Below are 10,553 nucleotides of genomic sequence, written 5' to 3'. Positions count from 1 at the left end.
ACACGCACATCTCGCCCTCCAGGAGCGAGGACGCCATGTCCGGGTTCAAGCCCGTGCTATCCTCAAAGCTTGCGTCCTGGAGTTGGGCATGGAGGGGCGTCACCCTGGGAAGGTGTGGTGTGCTGTAGCAGTTGGAGCTGTGAGGTCCGGAAGGCACCAGCGCTGTGAAGTCTGGTGGGTGGTGGGGGGTGGATGCGGCTGTTGGGGGGTCCGTCATTTGCATAGCCCCGCCCTCCCCCGCACGCTTCAGAACGTTTGGGTTCCGGTGGCAGTTTGTGAGTGGTCCCTCCCAGGTGGCTCAACGGACCCGGCACAGCCAGTGGATCCCGCTGGAGCTCCTCTCTCTGGCATAAACCCCTCCGTGTTTGTGATTTAGAAGAGGTGACATTTGAATCTACAGGTCTCAGATGACGTTCAGGAGCTGTGGGCTGTGGATGGGGACTGTCTCTCTTTCCACTTCCTAAGTGGAAGAGCTTTAAGAGGTGAATCTGCCATTTCCCTTCTTCTGGGGGTTACGGGAGCTGCTTGGGAGGTGAGGGAGATGTAAATTCACGGTCTTGAGCCAAATTGGATAGAGCAGAGATGGACTGTCATTTGTCTGACCTCAGTTGTGTATCTGTAATGTAGCTGTAATCGTTTCCACTGGCACAAGTGGACTGAGGTCCTATTTTGTTTTAAAGGAGATATAACAAATAAAATCAGTGAGTCTAGTGTGCGGTCTTTCTGCCCAAATATGTAAGCATTTACTTTAGGATAAGGTAAGCAGTGCCTTGAACTCACTGGTTCTACTGAGTAACTCTCTGTTGTCTAAAAATGGGACCGAGGTTGGCTCAGACGCGGGTGTCTACGTTAGAGACATTCGTGTTTAGTCAGATGAATCCCACCCCAGTCTCCTGTGGTCCTCATCAGGTCTCTGACAGCTCTGCTGTTAGCCCTTATGGAAGCCAAGTACAGTCTCTGTCTCTTCTATTTCTCCTTTTTTTAGGGGGGTTTATTTGGGGTTTTTTTCATTGAACAGAAATTCAGGCTTGGATATTCAGCTGCAGAAGAAAGTTTGTGTTTCAAGATCACGCTTGGATCTTTCAAGTAGGTCTAATTAGATGCCTTTTCCTCTTCCGTTGATCCCTGATAAGCTTAGGCACTCTCTGTTTTTTTGTCCTGTTTCTGAGGACCGCTGCCCAAGGCGCCTAGCATTGCACAGGGAAATTTCTGTATCATCTCATTTCGCACCATGAGCTTTGTTAGTCAGCAGGAATGAATTATTTTTAGGACATAAGCTAACTAAATTGCACTGAAGTGAAAAAGGTGCTCTGTAGCTTCCAAGAGGTAATATTAGAATATAATCGGAATATAAATATTTTGAGCAAAAGATGCTTAAAAATTTGGTAAAAATTAGTAGCATAGTGCTATTTTTTTAGTTTGGATTTTTATACGTTTTAGATTTTAAAGTTTGAATTTAAACCAATTTAGTTGAATTGATGTGGAAAACATGTTCAAATAGCCAAGCATTTCTTTCAAAGGAGAATAAGCAAAGTAGCACCTACAAAGAGTGTTTCGGCTTTAAAGTGTTTTGTATTTTTGAACCCAAATCTACAAGTTCCTGTTGGATTAAAGTGGCCTAGAAAAATGATCTTTTAATTCTGTGTTGCGATATTTATGAGCCACCCCTGTCTCAAAATGGCTGCTGTTGCTTAGTGGAGACGTAGGCAATTCGTGGTTGGGCTGTGGCCTCTCAAGACATGTATCTCCTTTTGTTCAGAAGACTCTCAGGCTGCAGGAAGCACCCAGACGTCACAGCAAAAATGGAGAATGCAAAAAAGAAGTCAGCAAGTTACAAAGGAGGAATGGGCAAGTAAAAGGCAAAAGCCTGAATCCCATCTGTCCTAAATAATGAACTGCTCAGCCCTGGGCTGGCGGCACAGACCACCTGCAATTCAGGGTGTCGGGCACAAATCTTCCGCAGTTAGGTACTTATCTCCTTCCTCACAGAAAAAAAAAAAAAAAGGAGATCCCTTTTACTTAGTTCACTAAAGGGAAAAGAAACTTCTATTTAGATGTGTTTGCCTCTTGGAGGATGGACTTGAGGACAGAGGAGAAGGGTGCCCTAACAGCAGGCTGCTTGGCAGGCTGAGGGGATGTGGGGAGTCTGCTCCAGGGAAGCTGTTCCACTTCATATCATTCAGTAACGGTTTTATTGAGGGTTTGAAGCCGAGTTCCCAGCAGGCACACCATAACTCCTTTCTCTCTCTCTCTCTCTCTCTCTCTCTCTCTCTCTCTGGCCCATTGATTGTCTCGATACCGCTCCAGATGTACAGAAAGTGGGATGCCCACCGTTAAAGGGAGGTTCTCGCCTCAGGATGCCTGCCACCTCGAGCTTAGCCTTGCGCTTGGTCCATGAGAAAGCCACGGCTCCGACTGCAAAGCTGAGTGAGTAGGGGATGCAGAGATGGGACTTTTGCAGGGAGCGCCTGAGCCGCCGGGCTGCTGGACAGGGTGAGACCCATGCCAGCCAATTCATCTTTTAGCTCCACATGCCTTTTGGTAGAGATGCAGGTCTTGTGGGGATTGTGGGGACGTGCTCCTGCATCTGGAAAAGATGGCTGAGTTCTGGCATAAGAAGGGCCCTGGGGTTTTGAGGTCAGAGTAGAGGCAGGTATGGAAGATGGCAATAGCTGTGATCTTTAGTCAAAAAAATTCCTTTTTGTATATTCAAGCAGGTTTTTTTTTCTCTCCTCTGCTAATCCAGTTTGGAAGATGAGTCAAAAAAGAGAAGCCGATGCTACGTACACTGCGCACTCTTAAGTATTTGTTTTAAAATAGGTGTGAGGTCAAGCTAGAACATGGTTTGCAATTTGGGTATTTACTGCAGCAAATTTTCTGCTCTTTCTGACTGTTTTCTGTGACTTTCAGCCAGTTGAACCTCCACAGAAAGAAATACTGTGCATATGAAAGAGGCCATTATGAATCTTCCCTTAGGAGATTTGTGTGTGTGTGTGTGTGTGTGTGTGTGTATGTGTGTGTGTGCTCTGCTTGTAAACTACAATCTTCATTATTTATGCCAATGTTTAAAACAGCTTTCTGATTCTCTGGTTCAAATATTCCAAACCTACTCCAGCTACATTTTACTATGCACAACTCCCACCGACCATCAGATTTTATTTCAAGTCATTTTTCATGAAAAAACACGCATCGCAGCCAGAATCCTGTGTTGCTGTTACCTGGTTTTCTTCACAGATTTCCAGCTGTATTCCTCCTCCTTGTGACAAACAGTGTGGCCAGTATTTCTTTTTATCTTAGAATACACAAATTCCGGTCATCTCCCTTCCTAAACAGTGCCCTGTAATCCTGTTATAATTGTTGTTGACATTTTTGGGATTCCTGCAGGTTATTAACGCCTTTTTAATGAGAATCCTGGGATTGGAACCGTTTTCTGAACAATGTTTACTCAGGAATTGGTAGATTATTTCTTTTTCTATTTTCCTTTACATCCCCTTTTTTTTTTTTTTTTGTCTGACACCTTGTTATGTTCAAAGTGGAACTATGGGACTAACTGATTCGGGGCTTTGCTGCCAAATCAATACATTAAAGAAAACCTGTGTTTCAGACTGAGCAAAGATGATACTCAACCTAAAATATTTAGAATGACTGGGGAGATTTTTTAATGTTTTCACCCCTTTTTAAAAGAAGAAAGAAATTTGACAGTTTTCAAAATTAAACTGTCGTTTCAGACAGAAAGAAAATTCTGGTTTTCCATTTTCTGGCCATGTTTGACTTCAAATCATAAATAGTTTCAGTGTTCGCTGAACTTTGTTTTTTGGTGGCCAAATTACTTCCCTAAAAGTTTTTGTTTCCCTCAGAGCGATTCCTTTTAATACTTTTTGAGCAGTGTTGAGTAGATACGTCTGTATGTTCCTTCTGTTTATGTATCTGTATTTATATGTAGGCATAGAAAGCAAAGGGAATGTCTTTATCTTAGTCATGCACACCTCACTTGATTCCACTGTGGTATAAGGCCATGGGGTAAGTGGTGGTTACTGGGCTCAAAAGTGGAAGCTCGACCATAAAGACCTAAGCAGGTCTTTGCAGAGAGATAGTGGTGGCATTTTGAACATTTGGCCCCTTTAAACACTGGGATTTTACTTGCGTTTATGTACCTAGATACCTAAATCCTGGGGAGGTTGTGTTTTAGATGCCTTCACTCTATGTTTGGTTCTCATTTGACATCACAATTGTGTGTTCCAAATCACTGGGCTTCTGAAGGAGCCACGTGAGCAGCCTCATTCATGTGCTGATGGCTGTGAGAAAGCGAACAGGTTGTCACAACAAATGTTGCTAGCTACATCCTACAATGGCTTCTGTAGCGTGAGGGTTTTGTGTTCAAATGTTTTTTTCTGCTCTTGTTGAAGTGCCGGTTCTGAAGACACGTTGAAAATCTGGAACAAGCCCAGCGCTTGTCCTCAGGGATGTTTGAAAATTCATGCGACTTCTAAAATTCACTCAGGATGGACAAAGGAAGGATGCTTGTGATTCATTGTTATTTTGAAAACAAACTTTGAGTTATCATCATGTTTTTACTCTTCCCTTTTCCTTGCCAGGGAGTGAAGCCGATTTCAGGTCTTCAGGCAGCATGGGCGGTATTTCAGCGCCTGAAGTCCATGTGTCTGCTGCTGGAAGCAAAAGATCTTCTTTTTCTCTCAAGTAAGCAAAGCAATCTTTCGTGAATAGTGCAAGCGTCACTAGTGCAGATGTAGACTACTCTGTAAGGTCTTGCAGCTAATACAGACAATATCAGTATTGTGAGTTTTAAAACAATTTGGGTAATGGGCAGTACTTATGTTGATGAGAACTGTGATACGAGAAAGAAGAAGAAAAAAATACAAATGCTGTGTTTGGAGACCAAAACCAAAGAGTTCAAACAGACAGGACTGCTTTCCTGCCCTTTGTGGAAGAGCTGGCAGGCAGGCTGGGACCGGCAGTGGGATAGCCCTGTGCTTAAGGCATACACGTCTCCAAGGTCACAGCGTGCCCCAGTGTACAGAGGTCGGCAGAATGATGCTTAATGAGCAGTTTCCTATCTGCTTCGTGAGACTGTTGGAAAAATAAATGTTACTGAAGTGCTCTCTAGGTTAAATCTAACAAGTAAAGGTACTGGCTGGGGGAAAAAGCAATACCAAGTATAATATGAAGCCCTAAAATCACCTTACTTGCAGTAAGATGATGTATCGTTTCATAGATTATTGTGCGTTTAAATGTAACTTTACATTAGAGCATGCTGACCTACTTAATTGGACAGAAGCCCTCTGTGAGAATCCTCCTTCCAATGCATGGCTGTGTTATGCACAGTCTGGGCAAATTCTGCCTCACACAAGAGTTGATGCTGTACTGTACCGAGTGGAAAGAGATGTCTCCTCTCCTTTGCAATATGTTCTCTTTTAACTGTTTGGCTTAAGTCGCTGTGAAACGTTTCCATGTTGTCACAAGCCACAGTCCTGCACTTCATTGTGAAATGGTTATAAAATGAGTGAAGTGGTTATAAAATGACCCAAACGGCAGCAGTGCGATGAAGGTCTGCAGCAGCCACTCAGCCACCTGTTCCTTATAAACGGTTCCATTTTCGGAGAAGGGAGGAAACCAAGTCAGACGATTTTGAGAAGAGAACTTGCTTCATAATTCTGTGGTATTTAATTTTTTATGTTTAAGCTTTCTCTTTTGCTGGCTAGATTTGTCTTTTTCCGTATTTTTTTGAAACCAGCCCTTCCGTTACAGTTTAGAAGAACAACTGGCATGAGAGGATGAAGTTAGCGGCGTAGTAGTGCAGAAGGCAAAGCAAGTGAGCAAGTGAGGAATGCCCCTCGAGAAGCTGTCCTCAGAGCACCCCAGCCCTTTGGCAGCTGTCGGGCAGTGCAGATACCAATTGCTTTCAAGCACGTGGTTGACAGTCTGATTCTTTAGTAAAGACTGGGAAAAGAAAGGTAGATATGTATGAGGGAAACTGGAAGGAAGAAAGAAAAGGCTGTGCTTTTCTAATACTCTTTCAGACTGCTCACAGTGGGTTTTGAACTATATCTAAGCAAGTGAATAGCTGACAATGGCAGCTGAAGAAGCCGGTATGCCAAAGGCAGGAAAGAACAGTGGCTCAACCAAAATCTGTTTTCACTGCACGCTGTGATCCTTCAGGCTGCTTGCTGAGGAGCTTGAAAGCAGTCTTACAGCAGACCTCCGTGGACAGGCATCTCTATGCAGACTTGGCTGGGAAAGGCTGCAGCGTGGTTCTTCTGGCACTAGTCCAGGCTGCAGTTCTCTCATTACTTAATGGAGTCAGAGGTTCAGGGAACGTGGATGATCTGATGGAATCACTGGGAATTGTGCTGTCCACTGAGAAATGTGAAAATGGCTGAGGTTTTCCTAGATCACGTAATTCAGACTGAGTGCCCCACAGTCAGTGAAAGAACGTGCAGTGGCTGATGACTTTGGGACTGACTTTCTTCACAGCCACTCACAGTTTCCTGTCTGTTTTAGTGTTTAGACAACTTTGTGTGTAAAATAAGACACATAATGGGTTGCGTGATGAGGATAATCCAATATGCCTTAACCGTGTTGCTTCCCCTGCAGCCGTGGCCCTTATGGTCGGAATGATGGATCCTTATCCTACAAGTCCAGAGCCAGCCCACCTGCTTCCTGTGAAAAGGACCCTTTGTCAAGACTGGGCAAAAGCCAGCTGTGTCCTGCTAACGTCCGCCAGAATCACAGAGCTTCTTCAGCCAGCAGGAGCAAGCCAGGCTCACGCAAAGGAAGCGACAGCAGCTCAGTGATGAGGCAAGTCTTTATTTCAGCATGCCAGTGTTCAGCGCACTGACTTACCGTCTCTGCACGGTAATGTGGCATTGGCTGTCTGGGTTGCCGTGCAGGTCAACTTGCTCCTCAGCATAGGTGTGACTCCTCATATTGGTGGCTCGCCAGTCAACAGGGTGCTCCATCCCCTGTAAAACTTTTATTGTTTCAGCACTGTAAAATTCAAGGTTACTTTTAGTCAAAGCCCTTTGTAGTTGGTTGTCACTCCAAGGCAAGCTCCTTCCTGGGGTTTCATGGCATCAATTCCCATGTGGATTTACTGGTTCTTTTGTATAAGGGTCCTTTCACTTTGGAGAGTCTTGGCTGGGGTAGTATAGAAAATATGATACACTCAGGTGAAAATTCACCCTGCCCAGCCTTAGGCACCTCTCTGTGCAGTTTCCTGTACAGGAAAGAAAACAGATACCTGTCAGAGCATGCAACCCGTATTGCAGAGAAGAAATTGCCACCACACTGCTGCTGTTTCCCTCTCTCTCTCTTAACAGCCAAGCATTATCAGATGCGCACCTAAAGCTAGACAGGATGAATCTAGGTTTCAGGGTGCTCAGCTTCCTACCTGACATGTGGAGCTGAACGCAGTCCCTACACTACCTCACCTGACCGTGTCTGCAGCTGGGTGCCTTTGCCGGTGGCCCGGCTGCCTGCCCTTGGGCACACCACCTGTTTAGGGTGAGGGGTTGGCTGGGTGTTTCAAAGTGAAATGTCTCCCTGCACCGCAGACAAGTATAACAAATAGCAAATTTTGTACTATAGCCACAAATCAGCCATTTCCTCAAGTACTTTGATTTGCCAGAGGGAGTCACTAGTGCGGACACTGAGGAGCCCCAAATGAGTCAAGCTTTGTATCAGTCTATGGGATGTTTTTCTTTTTGCCAGGACTGAAGAACTGTAGGAGTGATGTTATGTGATGTTTGTTTTTTTTTCTTGTCACCATTTCTTGTGGTGACAATCACAGCATGAAGCCAGAAAATCCAGAGCAGTATTTAAATTCTCTGCAGCAGAAAGAAGTTACAGTACGGCATTTGAAAACAAAGCTGAAGGAATCTGAGAGCAGACTTAAAGAAAGGTATATTTCACTTCAGAAATCAGAGTCAGAAAGATTTATGCAGGAGCATTTAGGGGTGGGAGTCCTGAATGTTTTTACTCATTTCTTGGCCACATAAAGTTTTCATTAAGAAATTTGAAATGTGATCAATCTGATTTGGTTGGTTTCAGGTATTTCAGGTTTCATAGTGTGCTCCGTGAATACGTACCATGCAGTTTAGTTATGAATATGGCTGTCTCTTTTTCCCTTTTTTGAACTTCCCTAGCAGAATATTTTTAAAGGGTCATTTTTTACCAGTCTGATTTAGCATTGAGACCTTTTCTACATAAACCAGTTTCTACCTGCAGGTCTCCTGTTCTGCCTTACTCAGTGAAATATGACTACAGCTGTCCCCCTTCTCCCCTAATGAAAGAAAAGCTCTTACACCAACCAGTGTGCCCGCTTGTGGTTTTGTTGCTTAGATATTGAATTTTTCGCAAGAGCCCTTTGTATGGATGCTGAGCAAAGAAGTGACAATGTGCATTCCACAGCAACAGACGTCATCTCTGTCATCTCCTTTACTAAAGCTGCACTCTGAGAGCTGGCTCTCCAGCACACACAGCCCAGGCGGACACAAAGGGGTGTTTGAGTGGAGCCCCAAGGCAGAGTCCCAGGGACCCCTTGGACCAGCTCGGGATAGCCCGACCTCTGCATCTGGGAGGGCTGGATCTCAGTAAGGGCCCCCTCTCCCCACTTGCTTGCAAGTCAAGGCAGCAGCCTCTGGCTCCACGCTGGGCTGGGTGGGTGCAAAGCAAGCCAGGTGCCTGCAGCCCCGAGCCCTCCTGCTGTCTGAGGCCAGTGTTGGCTCTGGCTGTACGAGACAAGCTGCTGCCAGGTACGGGGGATGTATCGAGGCAGCTGTTTCTTATTTACTCCAGGGTGAGGCAATAGGTGAGATGTTAAGTGCTGTACTGGTTGGATCTAACCTAGAGGCCACCACTTGCACCTCAGAATGTCCAGGATCACGGCACAGCCCACAAGGCTGCTGGCTGTGTGGTGAGGTCAGTGACTCCAGTTAACAATCAGCCAGCGTGTCTTGGCAGCTGGTTTGCATCTCTGCCAGCTCTCTTGGAGGCAGCAGCACATGGTGCATGGAGGAATTTGCTTTCTTCTTGGAGCATCCCTGCAGCATAGCCATCCCAGTGCAGTGGAGCCTCATGTTGACTCTTTAACTGACCGGTCAGCAGAAGCGTTACAACTTTTTTATTTTCCTACAGGGAAGTGGAAATAGAAGAACTCAAAGCTCAGCTGGGACGGATGAAGGAAGACTGGGTTGAGGAAGAGTGTCATCGTGTGGAGGCAGAGCTGGCCGCCTTGGAAGCAAGAAGGGAAGTTAAAGAACTCAAGCAGGTTATTGAAAGCGTGAAAAACAGCTTGGCTGAGAAAGACAAAAAAATGCAGCAATACTTCATAGCCATTAGCATTGAAAACAAGCAACTGGAGTCTTTGCTGCAGAGCATGGAGATGGCTCAGAGCAGCTCTGTGAGAGATGAGCAGTGCCTGGAGCACAGGTGTGACTCAGAGGGGAAGCCGTTGGTGTTGTGTGCCACAATGCCAGACAGCCTCACCACAGAGGACCAAGCTCTGGAGGAGGTGGCAGATAGTGGGCTGCTTCTTAATGAGGGCACAGCTAATGGGACTGATTCCTGTGAAGACAGTTTGACCACCATAACCTCTGAGTTGAGTGATCCAGCTCCCTCCAGTTCTGCTGTGACTCAAGAGATGCTTGAAAGTGTTCTGGATGAGAAAGTAACTTCTTTCCAGGAGGAGGAGAAAGTCAGCAATGTGATGGTGGAACAGGCCATCCAGACTGACGTGGTGCCATCTAGCCTAGATGTGGAGAAGCTCATTCAAAACATCTTCAGAGCTGAAGATGCCTGTCATCTAAGCCCACCGTCTTCACTGAAGGAACTGGGTGAATTTTCTCCTGGGAGGTTCAGTGACTCTGGTATCGTAGTGGACTTAACTCCAAGTCATCTAAACACTGCCATCCTTTTGTCTCCTGTGGAGTCTCCCTGCAGGAAGGTGGAGCACGGAGTGAATGAAAACCATTTTGTGAAAGAACGTGATTTTACAGAACCTCATGATGATGAAGCCTTTGGGTATGTCAAGACAGGAAAAAAGAAGAGATACTGTAGCAGCCCCTGTTGTACCAACTATCCTGTGGGCTTTCCGTACTCGGAGAGGAGGAACAGATCCCGTTTACAGTATTGGAGCATTGTTTTGTGTTTGCGGCCTGGTGGCCCTGCACTCTTTACACCATACACCCTTCAAGATGAGAACCTGAAGTCCACTCCATCCCTGGGCACCGGCTGGCTGAGGCAGAGAGAAAGAGGGATGAGAGAGATCGTAAAAAGTTATTGTCTATTCTGGTAGTCCACCATTTTGCTCCTGACTATTTGATTGGCACTATAAATTGTTTCGAAAACATGGTTCTTGTTTCAAAATGAAAAAGCTGAACCCTGTAGTTCCACAAGATGGTTTTAACTGGTGTTTTTAACAGTACTGCTGCCTACAGAAATAGTCTTCCTGCTCCCAGGCACTGTGTCCCTCCCCTGTGCTGATGTCTTTCTGGTGCCAGCACATCTGCACAGTGAACATGACCAGGGAAATCAAG

General features: G+C 45.5%; 1 protein-coding gene across 1 annotated transcript; it reads left to right on the top strand.

The window, feature by feature from the left end:
- Positions 1 to 1,070: 1,070 nt before the first annotated feature.
- LOC132317103 (syntabulin-like) lies at positions 1,071 to 10,263 on the top strand. Its single transcript, XM_059818069.1, is given in 7 exon segments — positions 1,071 to 1,086; positions 4,596 to 4,698; positions 6,613 to 6,876; positions 7,784 to 7,918; positions 9,154 to 9,670; positions 9,701 to 10,068; positions 10,070 to 10,263. Coding segments are annotated over 6 exon segments (1,509 nt in total). The 5' UTR covers positions 1,071 to 1,086; positions 4,596 to 4,627; the 3' UTR covers positions 10,224 to 10,263.
- The last annotated feature ends 290 nt before the right edge of the window (positions 10,264 to 10,553 follow it).

Source organism: Gavia stellata, chromosome 5 (genome assembly GCF_030936135.1).
Source record: "Gavia stellata isolate bGavSte3 chromosome 5, bGavSte3.hap2, whole genome shotgun sequence".
Classification (NCBI taxonomy): Eukaryota; Metazoa; Chordata; class Aves; order Gaviiformes; family Gaviidae; genus Gavia; species Gavia stellata.
The sequence above is the reverse complement of the archived record's forward strand: the minus strand, read 5'-3'. Positions and strand labels throughout refer to the sequence as shown.